The sequence below is a fragment of the Podarcis gaigeae genome (genome assembly GCF_964106915.1).
Source record: "Podarcis gaigeae genome assembly, chromosome: 2".
Taxonomy (NCBI): domain Eukaryota; kingdom Metazoa; phylum Chordata; class Lepidosauria; order Squamata; family Lacertidae; genus Podarcis; species Podarcis gaigeae.
In genome coordinates, this window is record NC_139679.1 from 30,296,386 (window position 1) to 30,321,324 (window position 24,939).

Here is a 24,939-nt window from a genome sequence, read left to right on the forward strand (position 1 = left end):
CCCCCGTGCCTACTTCAGAATCCTCTGCCTGCCCCCCCCCCAGGGAAGATACAGTGGTACCTCGGGTTACATACGCTTCAGGTTACAGACGCTTCAGGTTACAGACTCTGCTAACCCAGAAACAGTACCTCGGGTTAAGGATGAGAACAGAAATCGTGCTCTGGCGGTGCGGCGGCAGCAGGAGGCCCCATTAGCTAAAGTGGTGCTTCAGGTTAAGAACAGTTTCAGGTTAAGAACAGACCTCTGGAATGAATTAAGTACTTAAACTGAGGTACCACTGTACTCCAAATCCAGCATGGAAAAGCTCCGGTGCAAGAGCGCCAGGTGAAAGTGCCAGGAGCAGAAGTGGCAGCATCTGACCTTCTTTAGTTAAGCACCGAGCAGCAGCCCACGTTTCAGGCGCTGGTGCTTTTTGCCTGTCTCCACAACAGATGCAACGCTCTGCTGCTGTTGTTTCATTCCCCCTTTAACTAGTATCTTCCGGATTGTTCCGGCTTCTTAGATGGGCACCCCAGCCAGTGACTCGGCAGTGCCACCTTGTGGGTTCGGGATGGCAGGGCAACCCCCCATTTAGGCCGTGGCGGGGTGGGGTGGAGGTGGCAGGGGAGGAAATGGGACACAAAATAGGAATGCAGGGCACTTTTTTCCTAAACGGAATGCGGTACCTGAAAAGCAGGCATTCCGACCTGGGCACCTAGGCTCCCTCCATGATCAGGCAAGGCAGGGAACAGGGAGATAGGCCATCTCCAAGCCTCAGTGTAGGTGTTTGACCCCCTCAGCAGAAGTCACTCCCTGCTCCTGTGGCCTGAGATCACTTCCTCTCCTCCGCTACCTCTGGAGACAAAGGCCTTTTGGTCCCCAAGTCCCACAGGCCCTGCATTCCTTCCCATGTGACGTGGTGAAGGAATCCAAGGCTTGCTCTGCTGTGTGGGATGGAGCCAGCTAGCTGGACAGCGACTCCCCTCTGCTTTGCCCACACAATTCTTGCCTGGTGCGGCCCTGCTGTGCACTAAATGGGCCCTCAGAGAATGGGTCCAGTGTCCAGATACAGCCATCACCGCTGGGCGCAACAATAGGGCCTTTGCTTCTCCGTGTGATGGGGAGCAGTGGCGTCTGGCACTGAGTGGGCGAAGGGGTGGCACCGCCTGCTTTTTTGGAGGAGGGGGGACATGGGACTGCCCAGAAGGGTGGACGCGACACAGCCACTTTCTGCTGCCTGGAGGCTTGGAAGTTCGGCTGTCTATAGCAGAAGGCTCCTCCTGCGTATATGCATTTGAGAGAGAGTCTCGCTCACCTTCAGTCCTGGATCTACCAACGGGGTAGAGATGCAGCAAAGTCACATAGCCTGGCCTCAGGAGCGGCTGAGGTGTCCGCTTCTCTCTGCGGATCCCCGTGTGCCTGATCCTTTGGGAAGCTTCCTGCCCCAGAGCCCGCTCTTCTGTGGAAAGTTAGGATGAGGCAGCAGGCAGGGAACAAGCTGGCAGGGCATGCAGAACTTCAAACCGCTCTGTATGCTCCTTCACAGTGCAGCTGCTCAAATCCACTGACCTGGGACGCCATAGCCTGCTATACCTCAAGGAAATTGGCCATGGATGGTTTGGCAAGGTAAGCTCCTCACCTGAGACTGATCCCATATTGTTGATTTATACTGATCCCATATTATTGATTTATTTAAGGAATAGATTAGGTTTGACACCCCTGTCAGAGACGACAATTAACAGGCCTTTGTATATTTATTTATATTGCCTGCCTGCCTACTTACTTTTTGGCATCTGTTTGTTTTTTTTTAAATAGTGCCTGCCTCAGTGACCCCAAAGCCAGTTGTGAGAGCTGGCCATGGGGTGCCCCTAACTGGACATGGGATGTGTCCCAGGTCCTTGCAAATGCTGGTGGAGTGTAGAGCAAGGAGAGGCCTATTTTTCATGTTACATTTTAAACTTAAGTAAGATGCATTGAAAGAGGGAGAAGGCAAGATGGGAAATCTGTTCAAATGTAGTGTGCAATAACTTCAGCTCAGGTCTGGGCCTTGGGGGAGGAGAACGTAGGCCTGAGAATGCTGAGCCTGTTCATAGTTTTTCCCGAGTTGCTTTTGTCACTTGGAGAGTTGTCCCATTTGCTCAAGCAGTTGGACACAACTCACATTGTGATTGCTGAAACAGCGTCAGAAACCATGGGTCTGCATAGCCCTCGGCTGATGCGTTGGCTCGGTTGAGAGGATGGATGACATGGAAAAGTGCCGGAAAGTAATTTCTGAATTGACACAAAGTGGGGGGTGGGGGAATTGAGAGCAGGGAGGGGAAATAAGTTTCTTACATTCGCTGGAGAATTACAGTGGACCAGAAGCTTAGATTTGAGCCGCAGCTGCATTGGTCACCTGCTAGGCTGCTCACCTGGCATTTTGCAACAGCCTTGCTATCTGACAGATACTGAGAGATACTGAGAGATAACGGCACTTCCTGGCCCATGCAGTGGCACTGCCCTATGGCAGGAGCCCAAGGTCCCAGTCCAACAGGCTAATGCCTTCTGTCTCTCCCATCCCAGGTGTTCCTCGGTGAGGTGAATGCAGGTCTGAGCAGCACTCAGGTGGTAGTGAAGGAACTCAAAGCCAGTGCCAGTGTTCAAGATCAGATGCAGTTCCTGGAAGAGGCCCAGCCTTACAGGTAAGTTCCCCAGGGCCTTTCTGTAATAAGAAACATTGTTGTTGTTTTTAATTGCTGTATTTGTACTCCCAGGTGTGTGCTTGTGGGATTTTCTGTCTCGGGTGTCAAAGTAACTTGGCCAAACTTGCTGTTCCACCTGAGGCAGCGGAACATCTTGGGCCAGCCCTATTGATGACCTTGGCCAGGAGAGAAAGATTATAAGAGGACCTGTGTTATGTGGCTTGGGGTTTTAAGTCTTCCCCTGAGCCGGAGTGGAAATGTGCTTCTGGAAACTTGCTTGCCTTCTAAATAAGTACCACTTTCCCATGGATGTGCCCAGAGAAACTTGATAATGTTAAAGAATAAAACTATATAAGACGATTGTAAGAGCTATTTATTCATCCTCCCCCCCCCCACACTCTACCTTAATTTCCATGCCCAATTGGGAGAACACAGATGAGCCCCCATTGACCCGTTTCCCTTCCTACAGGTCCCTGCCACCATTCCTGAATGTTGTGGGGGCTCAGTTGCCTGCAGCAGGGAGCTTACTCTACTTGACTAGGCTCTCTGTACTATTTAGACCCTGACACATTGCAGTCTTATCCTTGTATACAACACAATGACCAAAACAAACTACAAGCAGTGAGATACACCCTGTAGAATCAACCAACAATGAAAACTAGCAGCAGATTTTGGAACTAAAAAATGTCGAAACCGGCGGCAGAAGTAGTTAAGGCATTACAAATGTAAAATCCTAGTAAAAATTATGGCGTCAACTTATTATACAAGACATTTAGACGGAGCTTGACTGATCTCAAATGCTTACTGTATAGCCCAGTTGCCCAAAGGTGTGTGCTTGGGAATTTTTGTTAGCACCGTGCAGGACTAAAACGTGTTTTTTCTCTTTCCTGATAACTTCAAAGTATCCTTGCACCTTTTCCCACACACAATTAATCCAGTATAACTAATATTTCCTGGTTTTGTGTCATTGGCCCCCAAGGTATTAGCACGCTTGAGGCACCTGAGGAAAATGTACTCCTTCTAAGCAACCCAATTCTCTGTATCACCTGCCGGGAAAGCTTTTCTGTGTTAAAACGATTTGCAGCGTATACCCCCGGGCTGGAAGGAAGTCAAAGGGGCTGCCTTTTGGATTCGAGAGGCATTGTCCGGGGGAAGGGGAGGGATGGGACAGTGCTGGGAAAGCGATGAATTACCGTACCGACTCATGAACAAACTCCCCTATTGTCCTTGGCCGTGCTGTGGTGGCTGGCACAGCATAGGACCCATTTATTCGCAGACAGTACAGGGCTGTGCCATAGGAGCCCCTCCCTGTCCCCGCATGAACCTATTGTGTGAGTTGTTTGGAAAGGAGGGGAGAGGAGAGCACACCCTGGAGCAAATCTCTCTTTCTCAGCTAACCTACTTGGGGCTTCACCTGTAGGCCCAGCCTGCTCCTTCTTGGCTGCCCTGGCCCCAATGGCTTCCCTAAGGATCCTCCTATCGCCTTGCTCCCCGAGTCTCCTTTTCCTTTGATCTGCAGTGCTGCTGGACTCTTTCCTTTCCTTTCTCTCCCTCCCCTCTCAGTCCCATTTCACTCTCCTGCTTTCTCTCCTGCTCCCCCCCTGTTTCACAGGGCACTTCAGCATACCAATCTCCTGCAGTGCCTGGCCCAGTGTGCAGAAGTGACGCCCTACCTGCTGGTGATGGAGTTCTGCCCATTGGTGAGTCATTGTTAGAGGGGAGTTGCACGCTTCCTCTCCATCCCCCACCCCACCCCCCAAAAACCCCTGCTGCTGTGGGCCTCCCCTGAGCTTCGGGGGGCAGGTAAGCAACAAGACTGTGGACAGGAGTCTCTCCTGACTCTCGCTTGGGTCACGTGAAACCATTTGCTCACTTCCAGAGGTTTTTTTCCTGCTGTTGCGTTCTTTGGGGGAATCTGTGGCTCTCTGGGTAATGTTAGACTCCAGTTCCCATCATCCCTAATGGTCAGGAATGATGGGAGTTGCCGTTCAATAACATCCGGAAGGACACAAGGTTCTGTATGCCAGGTGTATGTACTCTCTCCCAAATATCAGAGAGGTTAGGCTGGCCTCAACTAGAGCCAGGGCCTTTTCGGCTACGGCTCCAATCTGGTGGAACGCTCTGTCACAAGAGACTAGGGCCCTGCGGGACCTGACATCCTTCCGCAGGGCCTGCAAGACAGAGTTGTTCCACCAGGCCTTTGGCCAGGGCACAGCCTGACTCCCTCCTCTGGCAACCTGCTTAGAATCTTGCTTAATTAGTTGCCATTAATTTGATTTTAATTGATTTTTATAATGAAATATTTTTAGAATGTGTTTTTAGAATCTGATTGTTTGATTGTTGATTGTTGTTAGCCGCCCTGAGCCCGGCTTCGGCTGGGGAGGGCGGGATATAAATAAAATTTATTATTATTATTATTATTATTATTATTATATGCTTTGTTTTACTTAGTTTGATGGAAGGGACGCGGGTGGCGCTGTGGGTTAAACCACAGAGCCTAGGACTTGCCGATCAGAAGGTCAGCGGTTCGAATCCCCGCGACGGGGTGAGCTCCCGTTGCTTGGTCCCTGCTCCTGCCAACCTAGCAGTTTGAAAACACATCAAAAGTGCAAGTAGATAAATAGGTACTGCTCTGGCAGGAAGGTAAACAGCGTTTCCGTGCGCTGCTCTGGCTCACCAGAAGTGGCTTAGTCATGCTGGCCACATGACCTGGAAGCTGTACGCCGGCTCCCTCGGCCAATAAAGTGAGATGAGCGCCACAACCCCAGAGTCTGGACCTAATGGTGAGGGGTCCCTTTACCTTTCCTAGTTTGATGGTGGGTGGATGCTCCTACTTTAGATACAGGGTTTGACTGAGAGACCATTGCATCTTTGAATTCTGTGGTGTATTTTTTCCTCTGTGGGGTACTGGCGGTTTAGTGTAGGGCTGGCTAAACCTCTTCCCTGCTCCTGCCACTCAGATGTTGCTGGACTCTCACTCCCATCCACCCCTGGACCATTGGTCATGCTGGCTTGAGCTGGTTGAAATTGGAGTCCAGCAACACCTGGAGGACCACAGACCTCCCTATCCCTGGGTTTGGTGCACATGGCTCTCCCTCACCTCGGGCCTTCTTTGGGGCTTGGCTCCCACCCCCTTGGCTGCATTGCAGAGATGCTTTCTCTCTCTTGTTCTCCTCCAACCCACCCAATTGAGACCGCACAAGAAAGGTCTGTAGGCAGTGGTGCCCATGGGTAACGTTGTTGCTGCTGCTGCCACCCTGACAGGGTGACCTGAAGGGCTACCTGCGGAGCTGCCATGCGGCTGAGGCACTGGCACCGGACCCTCTCACCTTGCAACGTATGGCCTGCGAGGTGTCCTGCGGCCTGCTGCATCTTCACCGCAACAACTACGTGCACAGGTGAGTCAGAGTTCCTGTCTCGTTCCTTTGCCACACTTTCACATGGGAGTGTGTGGAGTAGGGGTGGGGAAGAATCCTGGGAAAGGGGCCCAGTTCTTCATTGGGGTTGACAGGGGAGCACCAGCGGTATCAGTAAAGCTCTAAGCCCAAAATGCAGCAGGAAATAAAATGGGATGTGCATGCAGTGGTTCATGGAGCAGCAGGTTTCACCCTGTGGAAGTTGCTGTATTCCATGCCAGACCATTGGTCCATGTAGCTCAGTTTTGTCTACACCAGTGTTTCCCAAACTTGGGTCTCCAGATGGGGTTTTTTTTGGACTACAACTCCCATCATCCCTAGCTAGCAGGACCTGTGGTCAGGGATGGTGGGAATTATAGTCCCAAAACCAGCTGGACTAAAGACCTAAGTTTGGGGAACACTAGTCTACACTGACTGGCAGCAGCTCTTTGTAATTTTAGACTGGAGTATTTCCCAGCCCTACTTAGGAGGACTGAGCTTGGAATCTGCTGCACCCAATTCCACCACTGATGATCTCTTTCCATATGACGGTGTTGCCATGTTTATGAATGCAGCATGAGGTGGGGTGTTTCGTTCCTGGTTCCTGGTGGCTGGAGGTGGATGTGGTGATGATCCACAGAAGCAGAGATGAGGCTTTCATTTCTGCTTTTGGATTTTCTGAAGGGTTCATGGGCTGAGAAATGGGAAGCCTTCGGTTCATGCGGTGGAAGTTTTGGCCTAAGGGAGAAAATGAGCCCTAAGGTCCTATGTGGGGAGTGAAGTTATGTGGACTTATGGCCAGTGTGTGCAAGGTATGGCATGTGTCACTTGATAGCTTTGTTCTGCAACAGCGTTCTTGTCTTCTTCCTGTTTGCCCTTCCCGGAAACGTGGGGCTCCAGCATGCAACTTGCACTCCAGGAAGAAACCATCCCACTGTGGATACCCTTCTGCAGATCCTGATCTCCTCCCATCACCCTGCTCCTCCTCCCCAACAATATCCTGGTGCTGAGTGAGTGGCACTCAAGAGACTCCAGCATCAGTGATTTTGTTGAAGAGGCTGAGCTCTGCCATCTTCTGAGGATGGGAGTCGTCCTCCTTTCGGGGAAGTGCACTGAGCTACAAACTTGGATGTCCTGAGGCTGAATTTTGCCTCTGCCATGATCTCACTTTGTGGTCTTAGATGAGTCCGTCCCCCATTCCCACCTACCCCTCTCCCTCCCTAAAGGTACAAAGGTGTTTTTAGGAACTAGGCTTTGCAAGTCTGCACGGGCAAGAGCAGATCGAAACGCTACATCCTTCAAAGATACAGCTTTGCTGTAGGGACATTGTTGGGGAATCAAGAGGGAGGCAAGCAGTTGACCGTGAGTTCAGACTGCTGTCGGTGATGCTCAGACTGCATCTTTCTCTGTGGAGTTGACTCTTGGTGCATTTCAGTGGATAGTCAACCAGTGGCCAGCCAGAGATTCATTATTGGTCTTGGTGAGCTAAGCAAACCCGATGAGGGCATATTTGGGACCTTGCCCTGGCACATCTGGTCAGCCCTTTCCCACTCCCCGGCCCCATAGCTCCTGTGGGCCTGATCTGGGTCACAATGCATTATCTCCCTTGGCCGGCCCGTCGCTTCACGCCTTCCGCTGTGTAATCTTCGCTGGGCGTTTCTTTTGTCTAGTGACCTGGCGCTGCGGAACTGCTTACTCACGGCTGACCTGACAGTCAAAATCGGCGACTACGGCCTCTCTCACTGCAAATACAAAGTAAGTCTGCTTTGGGGGCGGGAGCCGGGCAGGGAGCGCAAGCCAGTGTTGATGGTGGGGTTTGTGTTCAGGGCCCCCGCAAGGCTGATGGCGGGAGCAGCCTTCTTGGGGATGAGGGGCAACTTGGCTCTCTTGAGTGCAAACATTTTAAGGGGAGAAAAGGCAGGAGGGACAAGTGGTTGGCAAACAGGACTGTGCCTGCTTCACCGGGGCATGACCGTACGCAGGGACCTGCCAACATAAATCTGGAGGCGGGCTGGGAAGTGGGGATTGCGATTCTCCCAGCACAGTGTGAACATGTCTAAGGGATAGGGAGAGGTGGGGAACAGGCTTAGTGGAGACAGTCCTATTCTCCATCACCAGCGGTTCTTGGGTGGAGTGGACTAGGCCACCTTTATCATAGAATTGGAAGGGACTCGAAGGCTCATCTAGTCCCAAGACCCTGCAACGCAGGAATCTCAGCTGAAGCATCCACAACAGGTCGCGACTGCTGTTTCTGTTGGTGCCGGTTTGACGTTGTCTTGCTTTGCCCCTGCATGCCTGGCAGGATGACTACTTTGTGACGGCTGACCAACTGTGGGTACCCCTGCGCTGGGTGGCGCCTGAACTCATCGACGAGGTGCATGGCAACCTGCTTATTGTTGACCAGACCAAGACCAGCAATATCTGGTGAGAAAATCAGGGGTGGTACGGGTGGGAAGGAGCCGTTCCTGGGGTGTGTGACCTTGGGAGGGTGGGATAGCAGCAACGTGAACCCTTAGGCCAGATTTGGGAAGGGGGGCAGTGATTTTACTGAGACAGGTAAACATCTCATCACTAAATAATATTTTACAGTGGCTGTGATCCAAGTTTTATTTTGGTAGCCCCACAAGCCAGCGGGCAACTCTCTGGCTTAGGTTACATTTTGCTCGAAAACAACCAAACGGAAACCTTTGGCCAGGAAAACTGTGATTACAGTGCAACATGGGATATGCCTGCTGAGTTTGCTCCTCCTGTGTGATGTGCACCTTGGTAAATCTCCCTGCTGGGCTACCGTAGCACATTCTACATGGGACGACTACCGAAGGCGCAACTGGTCCAGAATGCAGCAGCCAGAATAATTTCTCTTGGTAGCTACAAGGAGCACGTATTTGGTTTTATTGGCTGGTGTAATTGTTTGGGTTCCTTTCACTTTATTTTCCCCTTCCCACAGTTTTACCTGCATTTTCATTGTAATTTGATTGTGTCTCCCTCCCCCTTAAAGATAGTTGTCCCTTTTGAAGGATGAGCTGTGCATTTGCCAAACAAATAAGTGCACCAGCCCTGGGTTCAAAGGGCCTGGGTGACCCGGCACTCTCCCTCTATTGTGGCGCCACCTGCCACTCGCATGTGCTTTGAGCCCCCTCTCTCTTGGCAGGTCCTTGGGCGTGACCATCTGGGAGCTCTTTGAGCTGGGCAGCCAGCCCTACTGCCACTACTCGGACCGGCAGGTGCTCACTTACGCCATCAAGGAGCAGCAGCTTAAACTTCCTAAGCCGCAGCTCCCACTCTCACTGTCTGACCGCTGGTGAGTGAAGCGGGGCCCTCGGGGGGAGGGCACAGCATCCTATGAAGGGCAGAGGTGGCCAGCAGGCACTAAATGACAAGCGTGGAGGAGGCTGGACCGTAGGCAGGTGGGATCAGGTGTGTGGGTAGGCAGATGCTGATAAATGTCTTTGGTGCCAGACTCCCATCTTAGCCCTCTTGCTAAGCAAACAGCACACCAAGCCGCCAGGACTGGCAAATTGCAAGCTTGGTAAATGTATCCATTAAGTAAGGAACAAAAAGGCTGTCACTCAGTTGGTAGAGCACAAGCTTTGTTGGTAGCCCCACAAGCCAGTGGGCACTCTCTAACATAGTTCTAGCACCTCTCAGGTGGGCGCCCAAGGGAGGCATTCATGGTGACTATTTCTAGAAACATAGTACTGATTACGTCCTTATTTCAGGCATAGTGATATATCGGTACATCACAGTGTTTAGCTGGGGATATATCACAACGTTGAAAGCCAGACATTTCTTAGCCCTAGCGCAAGGTTAGGCACAATTGGTCTAAAAGGGTGGTTTTAGGGGCGTGCAGAAGAGAAAGAAGGGTTTCACTAGGGAATTAGGGTAGCAAGGAGCATGTTGCCAAGTAGGTTGCTGGCAAGGAGCAGATTGTAGATGGAGGAAGGCTGGCTCTGCGAATGACGCAATTGCTGAGCGGGTCCCCAGAGCAAAGGAGCAACCGAGTCTCACCTCTCCTCTGTTCTTCCCTACGCGCAGGTACGAGGTGATGCAGTTTTGCTGGCTGCAGCCAGAGCAGCGCCCCACTGCTGAGGAGGTGCACCTCCTGCTCTCGTACCTGTGCGCCAAGGGTGCGTCGGAGGCTGAGGAGGAGTTTGAGCGGCGCTGGAACTCCATGAAGCCTGGTGGCGGCGGTGGAGGAGGCGGCTCGGGCTCGGGCTCCAGCCACGTGGGCGTTGAGCTCTCGTCCTTCCCCCTCCTGGAGCATTTCTCCAACGATGGCGACGACGTCCTGACCGTCATGGAGACGAGCCACGGCCTGAACTTTGAGTACAAGTGGGACCAAGGGAAGACTGAGCACCTGCCAGCCTCGGCCATGAGCCCTCGCGAAGCTGCGCGTTACCACGAGCTCTACTATGCCGCCAGCGGCAGCAGCGGCGGAAGAGGGGATGGCAGGCACCTCAGCCTAGGGGTTTCGCCCTCCTGCTACGAGTGCAAAGTGCAGGGCTGCCCTGGCCTGCACACGCCGGGTGTGGTGCCTGTGCTGAGCGCTCACAGCCCCTCCCTGAACAGCGAGTACTACATCCGCATCGAGGAGGCTGCCTCCGAGGGCAGCGGGACGGACCTCGACTACACCATGTGCTCCTACAGCCCGGAGTTTGGCCGCCCCTCCCACTGGCAAGCCAAGGAGGGCTGCTACGAGTCGAACAGCAGCCCCACCGTCTCGCTCACCATGGAGCCCCTGCTGGGGCATTCTGGTGCACATGGGGACAGCGGCCACTGGGAGCCCCCTGACTACTACTCCTATGGAGGGCAAGGGGACAAGGAGGCCTCGCCGTACTACGAGGCCTCCCTGAAAGACGGCCCTGAGGACTACCTGCTTGAGGAGCATGGGGCTTCCGAGTGGCCCGTGGCAGCTCCGCAGAAAAGCATATTTGCTGACCCGCTTGGTGTTTCACCCTCGGTGGGCTACGCCTACAAGGAGGAGGCCGCAGTGGCAGACTCGGTCACTCTGGAACTGGGAGAGGAGGAGGAGGAGGAAGAGGAGGAGGAGAACTCGTGTGGCAGCCCTGGGAGCGAAGGGGATGAGAACGGCGGGTCCCCTTCCTCCAGCAAGAACTGGACGTCCAACACCTCCGCCAATAACAACAGCTGCCACCTGCTGCCGCCGTGTGAGCCACCTGCCAAAGACAGCTGGTGCTACCGCCACATGATCACTTTCCAGGGACTCATGGCAGAGCCGCTGTGTACTGTACCCCGTGACGGCCCCACGCTAGGCATCGAGGACTTGCGAGCGGCCCTTTTGGGCGAGGAGCGGGTTGCATCATCTCACACGGGCTCCCCCTGCCCAGACACCGACTTGCCTTCAGAGGAACGAGCGTCAGCCGAGGTTGCCAGCGTAGAGATCGGCGCAGGCGATGCCACGAATCCCTTGGCTGAGAGCGGGGTGGAGTGCCTCCTGGCTGCCACCTCTCCACCACCACCAGGGGACATGGATTCAGTGGCGTCAACGCTGGAACCTGTCAACAACACGGACGGAGGGGATGCCACCGTGCCAGAGGAGGAGGCACTAGGAACTGGGGAAGACCCCGTCGTGGTGGAAGAGGCCTCGGCCGAATGCTCACCCAAGGTGCCGCGAGAGATCAACGTGGACAGCGGCAAGAACACTACGACCAGTGAGCAGGACAGGACACCAGACAAGACGGTTTCGAGCGCCAGCTTCCCTGACTTGGATGAGGCCAGTGACGAGGACACGGCTGAGCTCACATCCGGGGTCTTCACTGACTTCCCAGTTGATTGTACCGAGCGGCAGGACGTCATCGTCACCCTCAAGTCCTTGCAGAAGCAGGTGGAGACCCCTGACTCGCTGGAGTCGCTGGACATCCCCTCCACCACCAGCTCCTGCGAGGCGTTCAGCCCCACAGCCTACGTGCCCTCGAGCCAGCCTAAAGCCTTAGACAGCGGCTACGACACAGAGAACTACGAGTCGCCTGAATTTGTTCTGAAGGAGCCTCACGAGCCACGGGAGCCCGAGGCCTTCACCCAGCTAGAAAAGGCACCAGACGGCCCTGAGGGCCCAGCCAAAGAGCTGAGCCTCTCCAGCTCCTTCAGCGCTGAGCTGCAGGGCCTAGACGAGAAGAACCCTTATCGTGACTCGGCCTACTTCTCCGACTACGATACCGAAGGGGGGACTCGGGAGGACGGGGAAGGGGACAGTGATGGTTCTGAGGGGCACGAGCCAGAGGTCCCCCAGGCGGACGTTGGAGAGTTGGGTAAGGACCCCGCCCAAAATAGCTCAGGCGAGTCTCGGCCTACCTTGCTTGAGCCCACTTGCCCACAGGAAGACGGCATGGGGTGTACCTTTCCTCCAGCGACTAGCGACCAGGGCACGGGGACAAGCCTGGTAGTGAATGGAGTCACTGTTGCTGAGCTGGACTCATCCAGAGGCAAGAGCGACGAGGCTGTTGCCCTGCCCCAGGTGCCGCCCCCCGCCACCAGGTCCTTTTTCTTGTCTCCTGTGGTTGCGAGTCCGGAGGTGCCGAATGGGGCTTGTGAGACGGGGACGGGGAGCAATGCAGTAGCAAGGGCAGCAGAGGAATCTGGGGAAGGGCAGGAACGATGCTGCCCTGGCGAGCAGCCCCAGAGCAGCCCTGGGCTCTCGCTGGACCTTTCGGCGGTGCCCTCTCGGCATCCGTCTATCCCTGCCGAGCTCGAGGAAGAGGAGGACGACACGGAGGACAGCGATGAGTCGGACGAGGAGCTGCGGTGCTACAACATCCAGGACCAGAGCGAGGAGAGCGAGGAGGAGCTGCCCGCTGTGCCCATTGTGGTGGCCGAGAGCCACAGCGCCCGCAACCTGCGCAGCCTGCTCAAGATGCCCAGCCTGCTGGTGGAGACCTTTTGCGATGACCTCGAACGCAAGAAGAAAGCCGTCTCCTTCATCGAAGATGTCACCGTTTACCTCTTTGACCAGGTGAGTTGTTTTCTGGCGGCCTGGAGTTGACAACTGGAAGAGGCCCTCAGGTAAGCTTTAGCATACTGACGAATCGAAAGTCGTGTGCCTCTTTCGTAGGAAACACACATGTTTTGTGCATTCTGCAATTTCCATTCTGCAAGCAACAGAAACATACCACAGCTATAAGCATCTGCTGATCTCTTAACTGAGTATATTTTTCATCGTTTGTTTTGAAAGGTGCTGGTTATCAACATCCCCTAATCTTGATCGGAGTCTTGCAAGTCCGGACAAAGAAACCTTCATCCTAAGCCTCAGATCTTAATTTGAACATGATTCTCAGTTGTTGTTCTTTTAAAGAAACCAGTTACATTAATATGGGAGTGACCCAAACTTTTTGCAAGGCCTGGGTTTGAGAGCGGGGGGCAGGGGGGCGTTAATTATGGCAGCTACCCTGGGAGCAAATAAGGGTAGGAAGGTTTTTATTCCCTAGAGGGCAACCTGGATCCCAGAAGTTGCTCCCAAGAGACAATGAGATAATTATGCCCATTTGTATCTTCTGCGCGCAGGAAAGCCCCACGAAGGAACTGGCAGAGCATCCTTTCCCGGGAGTAACAGAACCTCCTGTGGCGCCACCTGTGCATAAGGACAGCAACGGTTCCCCAAGCCCAGCAGAGAGAACAGATGCCCCCAGCAGTTCGTCGGAAGGGAGCACCTCTGAAGAGAGTAAGGGTAGGAAACCAGAAGGGAACTGAGCAGGGCTGGGGGGGGGGGGCTGATGTTTCTCCATCACGACACCTGCACAGGCTGCTTTTCTGAGCTCAGCCCATCTAGGTTTGCTTTTGGGTGCTTCACTATGCAACGGAGATAGGGCACCCTCCAGATGTTGTCAACTCCCAGCAGCCATTATAGCCTTTGGGTTGGGTCAGACTTGGGGATGATGGGAGCTGTAGTCGATGACAACTGGAAGGCCATGTGTCACTTGATTGGACAGATTATGGGCTGCGGATTCCAGCCTCTCTGCATTGCTCCAAGCCAGCGGTTCTCAACCTGTGGGTCCCCAGATGTTGGACTACAACTCCCATCATCCCTGAGCTCTGGCCTTGCTATCTAGGGGAGCTGGGAGTTGTAGTTCAACAACATCTGGGGACCCACAAGTTGAGAAAGGCTGCTCCAAGCAGCAGCTTATGTAAAGCAACCTGCATTTGGCCACTAGAGGGGGATGGAAATTGGTCCTGCATAGCAAGACCTTTTGGACTAGTAGGAACTTGGTGATGCAGCAATTGGCCGGGAGGCTAACAGGAAGCAGCGGAGGACAATTGGCCAAGCGGGGGTGGGGTGGGATTTGGGGCCCAGCTCCTTACCCTTCCACTGTGTGTCTTCCCTCTTCAGGTGGTGGTTTTGAGTGGGAAGATGACTTCCCCCTCATGGCAGTGAAAGCATCCGTCATGCCATCGTTGACATCGGCCGCACCTGAGCCTGCCCTCCCCGGACTGCCACCCACACTAGTGCCAGCTCAGAAGCAGGTGCTACCCATCCAGTTTTCACGCTTCACAGTCTCACCTGCCCCCGTGTCGAGATTCTCCATCACACACGTCACTGACTCGGACACCGGTTCTGTAGGAGGTAAGGGGCATTCAGGTAGCAGAAGAAGGGGGCCCCATTGAGAAGGGGTGAGCCCAGAAGTCTCAAGAATATAGCTCTTTCTGTCCTTGGGTCTGGAGGAAATGTCTGACAAGCCACATGGCCTGGCCTAGACATGATCAACAACACCAGGAAATGGAGGAATAGTTAAACATTGAATAGGAAATGGGGGACAGTCCTGATTTCCGTGGGAATGCTGTTGAGTGATTTTAGTGATGGCACTTAATTGGACCACCAGTTCATAAGAATTAATTCTACCAAGGCCATGTTTATGTGAAATAATTTCAGTATACCAAATGCACTAAAAAAAACCACCCCACATTTTGTAATGTACACAGCAATTGAATAAGTGAAAACAACAGGGATATGGATCTGTTTTTAAGAGAGATCCTTTCTAAGAACCTTTTGTTCACATGGACCTTAGAGGCCCTTGCTCCCACTTCTGAGGTGCGAAAAAGAGTGTGATTGCTCGCTTTGTAGGAAGTAGGGCCAGGAGGATATTCCCCTACTTCACTGAATTGATCCACGGTTGTTGGGATGGACATTGTGTGTTCCTGTTCTCAAAATATAACTGAATGGGGGAAGACCTAAGACACTCCAGCATGTATAGCTCCTATAGAAGCATCTAAGGATGTTTGCCTATGTTTCTTTGGGCACAGCCCGTTCTGTTAAACCCACTGGGATCATGATCAGGTGCACCATCAATGATAGGCAAGTGAAGGAACTACAGGCAAATTATGGACTCCTCTCTGGATTACAAGCTCTGGCCAGCGAGGGTCAGGTTGCAAAGCATAATCTGGGTCGGGTTCTGCAGTGGTGATTGGTGCCCATTGGGAGTGGTAGGGAGGACGGCAGGGAGGCCAACAGTAGGGGGAGCCAGAGCCAATGACAGCAGCCTGGACTGGTGGTAAATAGCAAGGTAGGTAGATGTGGTTTGGCTGAGAGCAAAGCCCCATTCATCTACCTTCGCTGAGTGCCTGAGGCGGAATTTTTTGAATGGGGCTTCTGTGTCCAAAGCAACACAAGATGCAAGCCTGCTTGCACTCTGTTCTATGTTGGGGAACCTTAATTGTATTTGTCCTTTAAAAAGCACACAAAAATCATTGTAGAGTGGGTTGAGGGGCTGGTGGCATGAACTGTAAAATTAAGTCATGGGGGCTGGGCTGGGAATTTCTCTCTCCTTTGGTTGCATTTGATGCAGTAAGAATGGATTCTGCAACTTGGAAAGCTATGCAGAGGAGAGGGGGCGTGCAAGGCCTCCTTTAAGGTTGTGATGCCCCATTACTGACTCTGCCTTTTCCCTTTTTTTTTAGGAAGCAGTGAAAACAGAGGCGACAGAGAATGAGCTTAGCCATGGGCTTGATTTTGGACTTGCCCCTTACAGCATCGGTTTCTGCATTGGGGCTAAGGAGTAAGGACGGAGGCCCAGAACTTGGGTGGAGCAGAGAACTCCATGGTGGTGGTGATGGGGGCTCTTACTATATATATTTTTTTTCTTTTTTAAGAGGCGGATTTTATTGGACAGTTCTTGACTGCTGCTAGGCTGGAGATGCCCCACGGCGTGGCGATTTTGTGACAAGCGTGTGGATGTGAGGGTGTGTGTGTGTGTGAGAGAGAGAGAGAGGGTGTGTATATGTACAGATAGACATATAGACCTATAGAACCTATAGCATTTAAAGGGTAGAGCTGTGACCTCGCTAACATCGCTGCCCCCTCCACCCAAGCCATTTTGATACCCCCCTCCTCCCTCTCCAGCTCATGCCTCTTGGATGTTTCGACCCACATTGGCTTCCCAAATTGGGGCACTGCCTTGAGATCACCACCACCTTTTCTTCCTCCTGCCTGTTCTTGTTAGCTTCTCATGTGTGCTTTCCAAGCCCAGCACGGAATAGAGAGCGGAAGCGAGAGCACATAGCCTTGCACCGTGTCATTCAGACATGCTTAAATTTGGCCCTTGAAAGCTGAGTACTCCTTCCTTCCTTCTCTCCCTTCCTTGTGACTGCAAGTCCCTTCTTGCCCCCCTCCCTCTACACCTGGCTGTGTCGGGTGTAGCCTGCTGTTCGGCTGCGCATCAAATAAGGGGAGAGGCGAGAGAATGGATGGTAGGCAAACTCAAGTGGCACGTAGGGGAGCTAGACGAGGTTCAGGTGGCAATTTCATTTGTGGGACGGGCTCAGTGGCCGTCTTCCCCTTCCACACTGTGTTTCTGCTGCCCCTCCTTTTCCCACGTATAGATTCTGCAACTACTGCTGGTCCCCTGTTCAGCTGCACCACCACTGGAGCACTTAGTGGTATAGGAGCTGTGCCTTAATGGCCTTTGGTGCATCCTTTCTCCATCCTTGCCTTGGGGAAAGCAGCCTCCCTGCCTGTTAGGAAGTCTCCCTGCCTGTTAGGAAATGGCTGCCTAAGCAGGAAAGAAAGGGGATGTGCAGGAAATGCAAGGTTAACTTAAAAAAACAAAACAATACAAAACCTTATAAGCAGGGGGGAATTTTGTGGTGCAGATGCTCACCTCTCTTCCCTGCCCCCCAACACACCCGCTGTAGAACCTTCCTATTTTCCCTGCCACAGTATTGTTTAGGTGGAGGTTTTCTGGGGTGCCAAGCTGTGTCCCATCAGCAAGTGGGTAGGCTGGGATTGTGTCAAAATGCCAATCTTGGTCATGTGGGGAGAGACTCCAACTTCCCTTCGCAACTCTTAGAGGAACTTAACATACAGGAGGAGACTCCTGACGAGATGTGTAGCAAAAGCAGGTCAAACGGCTACCGGGACTATTTTTGTAAAAAAAAAAAATTACCCTGCGCTATATCACCTGCCCTAACAGAGCGGCAGATTTAAGTTATTGTTGCCAAAGAGATGTAAAGAGTTAACTTTTATCAAGGTTTCTTGGGGATGGGGTGGGGGAAAGGATTGGAAGGAGGGAACCAGGGGAGGGGGGAAAGAGCATCGTGGTTGCTTTCTTTTGTTTTTGGTTTAAATCTTTTATCAGTTTAAACCTTAGGATAATTGTGCAGTTTGGATTGGGGGGGAGGAGAAGTAATGAGGGGGTCTACACTCGGGGGTTGTGGCCTTTTGGGGCTATAGACCAAACACAGATACTGGAAATCAAAGGTGCAGGTAGCAGCTGCTATCAACTATATTTGTGGACCATTTCCAAATAGGGGCTAGAGGACAACCATGGCCACAGGAGCCCGAGACAGCAGCAACACATGCTTTTCTTAAGAGGGCTTTTTGTTCTTTCACGTCTCTGGCTGTTTCTCTTGACATCAGGGCCGATGACTGTTCTCTTCTTTTTAGTTCCACAAGGGGCATAATGCACTTCTAAGAGCAGAAGGAGAGCACTTGCGGGTTCAGGTAGTGGCCTATCTAGTCCAACATCCTGTTCTCACAGGGGCCAACTAGATGCCGGTGGGAAGCCCACAGGGCAGGGCATGAGTACAGCAGTACTCTCCGCACTTCTGATTCCCCACTGCATCTGATGGTGGAGTCAGGGCATAGCCATGGTGGCTAGTAGCCACCGATAACCCCGACCTCCATGAATTTATCTCATCTTCTTTTAAAGCCATCCAGATTTGTGGCCATCACTGCCTCTTATGAGCAAGTGCCATAGTCTTTAACGCTGCTGTGTGACGTAGTGCTTCTTTTTGTCTGTTCCGAATCTTGCAAAATTCAGCTTCGTTTTCGAATTCTAGTATTATCAGAGGGTAATACTACTCTCCCCATCTGCTTTCTTCACACCATGCATAATTTTATGTACCTCTTCTATTATATATCCTAGAATTGTAGACTTGGAAGGGACCTTCGGGATCATCTAGTCTAAGCCCTCGCAATGCAGGAATATGCAGCTGCCCCATACGGGGATCGAACCTGCAACCTTGGCATTATCAGCACCATGCTGTAACCAGCTGAGCTACCCAAGCCGATCTAATATCTCACCTCTTGTTCATTCCTCACCCCCATGCTTAAGTATTAATTTATATACACGCACAATGCCCCCACCATTCATCTTACCAGATGAATAGAGGTGGGGGTGGCTTTAAGATCTCCCTTCTTCTCATCTTTTTCCAACCTGCTCCTCACACACCAATTTTAGCCAGCTGGGAATCAGTGAAGCTGCATTCCTAAGCACAGTTATAAACTTCGGTAGAACTTAACATTTTAAGTGAGTATTGCTTAAGAGTCCTGCTGATGGTTTCTTGATTCTTCACATCCTGGGCACCAACCAGGACACCAAGAAGTGTGTTTGAAGCAATAGTTTTGTCTCTCCCTGCCCTCCCTCCCCTGGAAGCCAGAATATTGTCATGTGCATGGCATTCCTTGCTGGGAACTGTTGCTTCCTTGGTCTTTGTGAGATCTGCTGTCCTTGCTGAAAGAGCTGCCAGGCATGGAAAGTTAGCCATGCTCTGTTCACAGCCTCCTTGTATGCTGAGGTCAAATACACATATTTAGTCCCTCTCCTACTGCAGACCAGCATATACACAATGCCTGCAGTTATCTCCTTGCTGTATAGTCCCTAAACACAACTGGATAGCCCTGGACTTCGGAAGTAGCAGTGCTCTTGTCCGGCTTTTCTTCACTAAAGTTTGCATTATGCCTGGGTAGGTGACAGAGATAGTATTGCTGTTGACTCAATTCCCTCTCCTTGTGGCAACCAGAAAACTGTTGCTCAAGCTTGTTCTCCTGGTCGGGGCTGCCAGACTTCAGGGCATTCACCGTCAGGTGTTTGTGGTTTGATCTTGCTCGAACAGCTGAATCTGTGATGCCACCCACACTTCTGGCCAGTGTGGCCAACTGGGAAGAGAACTCCAAAGGAAATCATGGGCTGGAGGAGGAGCCAGCAAATAAGCAGTTCTAGCATTGATGCCTGGATATATCAGAGCAGGGGCAGCAGGTCTGACCCAGGAAGAACTGCAAAGATCACAGCACACTTTCTTTCCTGCCCAGTTTCATTTGGGTGCTTCAACTCATGTCCCCAGTGAGTTGTGCTCCATGCACACCAGCACATGCCTATTCCCAGGAGCCAGAGAGGACAGAGTGCAAGAGGGACTTCTGCAACTTCTGTTTTCTGCATTTTGGTTTGCTACATCAGCCACACACAAGTGCCACCTACGGACAAGAGCTACCCCTTCTTATTGAGCAGAATGAGGTACTGCTTCCAGTGGCTAGAAGGGGAAACCCAAAATGGGAACCTCAAGACTGGGGGGAAAGGGCCCCTCTCCCACCCTGCAAAAAAGGAAGAGTGGTTTGTTAGCTGTTAACCTCTCCAACCAGAACATTGCAGCTTCAAGAATCCAAGTCCGGGCAAAGCCTTCTGAATGAATGATTTCCAAGGCTGTAAAATGGCTCTGTCCCATGGCTTTGGGCAGATATTTATGCAAGATGTCCATCTGTCTCCATATCAGAATGACAGTGTTCCCAGTAAGTAGCATCCACTTTGGATATGGTCCATCCTGGCACGAGTGCAGCTGTGAGCAGCTGGTGGGATTGCCATAGGGGCTCAGTGGAACTCTCTCTCTTCCCCCTCGTTGCTGCATCAGAGCACACTAGCCATTAACTAGAACAGGAGGAATCCAGGGCACTTCACAATCCAGGAATTTGCACTAGAATTTGTTTGACAATGCAACAGAATTCCAGGTTGGACCCTGTGTTAGAGAAGGAAGGTTTGATGCAGAAACAGAAGCGGCTCTTACCTCTGCAGTTCACATGCATCTTGGAGGGGAACAGGAGGAGAGCTCTGTTAGGCTCTGTGGCAACCTCTCTGCATGTGCACAGCTGTGCACAGGGATCATGCCCTTCCCAGTTGCTCTTCATTTGGGAATGGAAGGAAGACAACTGAGAACCATGTATAAGCTGTTCTGCTGGGTAGAGACATGAAGCCACTCGGGTGAAAGGGAGCGGGGTGTACCTCTTGCCACACACTACGGCCAGGATTCCACTCTCTACCCAATAGTTACTTGGGCAAAAAAAGAGAGAAGCAGGGAATGTCATGAACACTAGTAATGTGCCCACAACTACTGATGGCCAAAGGGTTTTGGTCTCTGTGGTTCCAGTCAATTCATTGTGGGTATAATTTGAGGTGGACCATGCACAAATTGCTCCAGTATCTTACCACCACCTGCAAGCACTCCTGCTACAGTTTTACCAGCAGAGCTGGAAGCAACTAACTGCCACCTTGCAAGATGTGTGGGAAGAACAGAAGAACTGTCATTGGTTACCCCTACATCTTAATTTCTTTCTGGCTCAGGAATTCTCCAGAGCTATAGCCAACTGCAAGTGGGCAAAGTAGAGAAAGCCTGCTTTCTTACAATGCCAGCTGCTTTGGGTTGCGAAGCATACATTTCTAGCACCTGTGCCAACATATATTGGTGGCTAGGAGCCAGGCTGTGCTGTAGCCCACTGTGCTATTTGCACCATTATAAAGTCAAGTTTGCTACAAAGCCAGCACAGTTGGGTTTCTGCATTTGGATTAGTGATGCTTCCGCACTATTGCGTTTATTCTGGAATGGCCATTCTTTGTCCACTCACTTTTTACAGGGCAATCACAGGACATTGCAATCAAATCATTCTCCTCCCCTCTTCTGCTTTTCACTATGTTTCTATGATTTTGCTTGGGGAGAATCTGATGTAGGAAGAAATGGAACAGCAGCACAGGGTTAAGCCACCTTGGTGCTGCCCTTATGTTCCTTGCCCCCCCCCCCTCAGAGATCTTTTGACAGGTGCAGTGGGGCTCCCAGCAACTGAACCCTATTGCTGTACCTCTTCAACTGGGGCACTCTTTATTATTACCTTTTCAGCCGGTGCCATTTGAGCAACGTACATTTAAAAACAACAATAACAAAGCATTTGAATGCCTTTTCACATTAAAATAAAATATTTGAGCAACAGCGCTTCAGTGAAAAGAGTATTTTAGCCCAAATTTAAATGTTGGTGATAAAATTAAATACCATTGAAGGGGTTCATTAGCTTCACTGTTAGCCGCCCACCCACATGGCTATGTTAAGCTCATTGTTGTGAACAGAACATGGCAGGATGTACATGCACACATAGAACACAGCACCAGCTGAATTGGGGGAAAGCCTGTTGCAGTTGTGCATGTAGCAAAAGGGTAATGACTGGGTAGCACTAATAGCCCACAGTCTGAAAGCACCCTTAGCTGTGCGGTCCTATCTATGCATGTCTACTCAGGGTAAGCCCCACTGAGTTCAGTAGGACTTACTCCCAGGTAAGTGTGTAAAGGATTGCTGCTTAGGAGTACATTATTTATCATGTTGCCTCTTACAGCATCAGGAATAATCAACATTTGTTTTTATTTAAACAGCTATCCTTCCATCCCTTGTGGCTTTTGAAGCCCCATCCATTCATACCACATGCACGGAAAGCAAGTAGGTTGTTGCCAAATGCAGGATTCTCCCTGGCACCATGGGCATGTGAGTTAAGTCTACTAACCATCCATCTGCACTGGTGTGTCTTTTCAAATTGCCCTCGCCATACCCTGGTGAGTACAACCAGGGCTTTGTGTGTACTGCCATTCAGTGGAAAATGTGTTTTGTTTTTTTTGTTCTTAAGGCCACAGAATACAATACTTGCTGCAGAATGTGGTTTCATAAGAACCTCTTCTTTCACTTGGAAAGAAAAGCAAGTTTAAGCCATTATGATTGCAAGGATAAGCCTGAACAAACCTCAGAAGCTGGAGAGGCTACTGGTTCCCTGGTGAGGTTTAGCTGTTGTTGTTGTTGCTGCCGCTGCCACAAGGCTTCAATAACCCATTTCCTTGCCATGAAAGGGCAGGGGAAGCAGAATACAGGGAGCATCAGGGAGATCTTGCAAATTCGCTTGATGTATGTAATATATAGCCTATGTAGCTTGTCATACACAGCCCTCTTTCTATCAGTTTAGGATGGAAGGTGAATGGTCCAGCTTACCATGAGGCTTGAGTTCCATTTTGGGCTTTACTGTGCTTCCCAACCTTATTGTTTCCTGGCCTCGGTTTTCCCCGTCTGTAAGTGTTATGGGAGGCCGGTCCCAGCAGAGCTAATAGTTGGCAAACCAGGCTTACTATGTAAGCTGTAGAGGCAGCTAAGGGTGACTCCAAAGTGCTCCAAGCAACATTTGCTCCCAAGAACATCCACGGCCAATAGTGAGACAACACACACTTATTACCATATTCCTACAAGGGCACCTTGCATTTTATTTATTTAAATTCCATTTAAATTGTTAAAAACACCTCTAAGCTGTTTACATAAAATACAAAACGTTATGTTAAAAGTTATGATCGGTAAAAGTCAGGAATGAGAAGTAAGGATTACCAGAAGTGGAGGGGAAATTTACCATTTCCAGTGTTCGAGGTTTCTGTGCTTATGCCACTCTATAGGATCCGCAGCAGAATAAATTATGCAAAGTAAACAAATTGTGCAAATAAAGCAAATTTGCATGATTTATATAGGATGCAGAATTTACCTTTTTTAATTTTAAAGCGTGTCGCGCATTGACTGCCTTAGTGAGCAAGGAGGGCGTAGCAAGAGACCTTCATCCAAGATGGTTGTAAAGCAGATTGAGACTGCTCACGCTTTACACCAGTTTTCGTTGTCCAGCCTCCCCTTCCTCTGTGAGAAGCAGATGTGGCTCAGAACAGATTTTTTTTTACTATGAGAGAGCAATGCTTAAGTGCCTACAGAACAAGCAGGTGAGGCCATGAAACCTCTCTCCTTTTGAGGAAGTTGCCTACCACCAATGCTGGCTTTGGGTGGTGGAAATACTGCAAAACAGCATTTGCTCCAGAGCTGTGCAGCTTTTCATTTTCTAAACCCCTGAGACAGGTTAATCTAGATGCAATATCCAGAGCAAAAGTCAGTGGTGGGCATAAGATGACAAAACAACAACAAACCAATCCCTTTATCCACATGGGTGCAATATGCCTCTTATGTAATGGGAAGAGTTGGCTTTCATTCCAACAGGGCTGAGTGCTGTTATTCTCCAACTGGGAGACATTTGGATTGGAGGAACAGCAGCCACAGGCAGAAATGGTACTCCTCCCAGCATTGAGGTACAAAACTCCAGGCGATTCCGCAAGGGAAGGTAGGCTTTATAGGCTGCTGAACACTACTGGCACCTCCAAGCAAGCACACTAGGCAGTGCTATTTGCATGGGCCCCATTTTCACCTGATATGCTCTGTATAACTACCCCACATTTCTTTCCGTCGTAGGCAGCTGCCAGGCATGGCACAGGTACACAGCTTGCGGTGGTGGTATCAACATGGGCTGTTTTTGAGTGGGGTTTCTATCCGTTACACTTGGGTTCCTTCCACATTCGGTGAAATGGGAGAGTGGCAGATTCACAGGCACAATGAGTTCCGTGGAGTGCAGCTTTGAGGGTGGGAGTGTTGCTAAGTGGCTCCACGCCGCGTTCCTTTTGGCACTGCATTTGGACAAGAAACGCTTAAGGGTGTGTGTGGTCTATAGCATCAAAATGCATTCAGCGCCTGAGAGGCTGCATGAAGACAGAGCTAGAGAGCTATGTTTTGGATTGTGCTGGTTTTTGTTTTTTAAAAAAAGGAGAGAGAGAGAGAGAGGCTATTTACAGTGTATATTTTATTGATACGGGTCATAATTGCTGTATTTTTTATCAGTGCTGATTTCCATACAGCTCCCAGCATGTGTGTCAAATACCATTGGTCCAATAATAATAACACTAAAAATAAAACATTTTTAAAATAAGCCATCTTCTGCCTGCTCTCATCATAACATCTACTATGCGTTGAAGCCAGCATAATTTATTGGGGTTTCATAGGTTAAGCCAGAGGCTGTGATAGAGGGAGGGCAGATGAGCTTACCTTGCGACAGGCACTGCTCCTTTCTCAGGAAGAAAACTCAGAGGTGCAGGAAAATCTGTACCTGCTGGATTTCTGACTCACACTAAAGGCACATGAATCCGGTGTTGTGCTAATACTCATGAGAGCGTCTGTTAGTCACTTTGTGTTCTAGAGTTCTATACTGCTCTTGTGGATGGTGGCAAGCAAATTTAAAACACCACTTTACAGCTATAGTCAATCCCTACCTTAAGCCAGCAAGGGGGCTGTGTGAGTGTGAGTGAGTTCAGCAGCATGTGGAGCCTTTTCAAATACTTCCTAGTGCCCTACCTGAACCTTATTTAGTAGCACAGGAGGATGGCTGGGAAGGAAGCAGAAAGGTTGAGGTTTTGCTATTGTGGGCTTGTTTGTTTTTTAAAGCAGCATCTAGAGCAGGCTTTATCAACCTGTGGGTTCCCAGATATTGATGAACTACAATTCCCATC

General features: G+C 50.9%; 2 protein-coding genes across 9 annotated transcripts in view; one reads left to right on the forward strand and one right to left on the reverse strand.

The window, feature by feature from the left end:
- The window catches only part of AATK (apoptosis associated tyrosine kinase), a 90,120-nt gene extending 65,758 nt beyond the window's left edge, over window positions 1-24,362 (forward strand). For 5 of the 7 annotated variants that reach the window (XM_083727379.1, XM_083727380.1, XM_083727381.1 and 2 more), the window contains 11 exons: window positions 1,526-1,605; window positions 2,542-2,660; window positions 4,273-4,360; window positions 5,925-6,058; window positions 7,726-7,810; window positions 8,358-8,479; window positions 9,207-9,356; window positions 10,091-13,025; window positions 13,574-13,736; window positions 14,397-14,630; window positions 15,962-24,362. In XM_083727379.1, the coding sequence (XP_083583505.1) occupies window positions 1,526-1,605; window positions 2,542-2,660; window positions 4,273-4,360; window positions 5,925-6,058; window positions 7,726-7,810; window positions 8,358-8,479; window positions 9,207-9,356; window positions 10,091-13,025; window positions 13,574-13,736; window positions 14,397-14,630; window positions 15,962-15,993 (4,142 nt within the window). In that variant the 3' untranslated portion in view covers window positions 15,994-24,362. The remainder of the gene's footprint in view (window positions 1-1,525; window positions 1,606-2,541; window positions 2,661-4,272; window positions 4,361-5,924; window positions 6,059-7,725; window positions 7,811-8,357; window positions 8,480-9,206; window positions 9,357-10,090; window positions 13,026-13,573; window positions 13,737-14,396; window positions 14,631-15,961) is intronic. The other 2 variants (XR_014561325.1, XM_083727378.1) reach the window with 2 other exon arrangements.
- Window positions 22,222-24,939, reverse strand: part of BAIAP2 (BAR/IMD domain containing adaptor protein 2) — a 140,184-nt gene continuing 137,466 nt past the window's right edge. For both annotated transcript variants that reach the window (XR_014561345.1, XR_014561346.1), the window contains one exon: window positions 22,222-24,900. The gene's annotated coding sequence lies outside the window, so the exon portion shown is untranslated. The remainder of the gene's footprint in view (window positions 24,901-24,939) is intronic.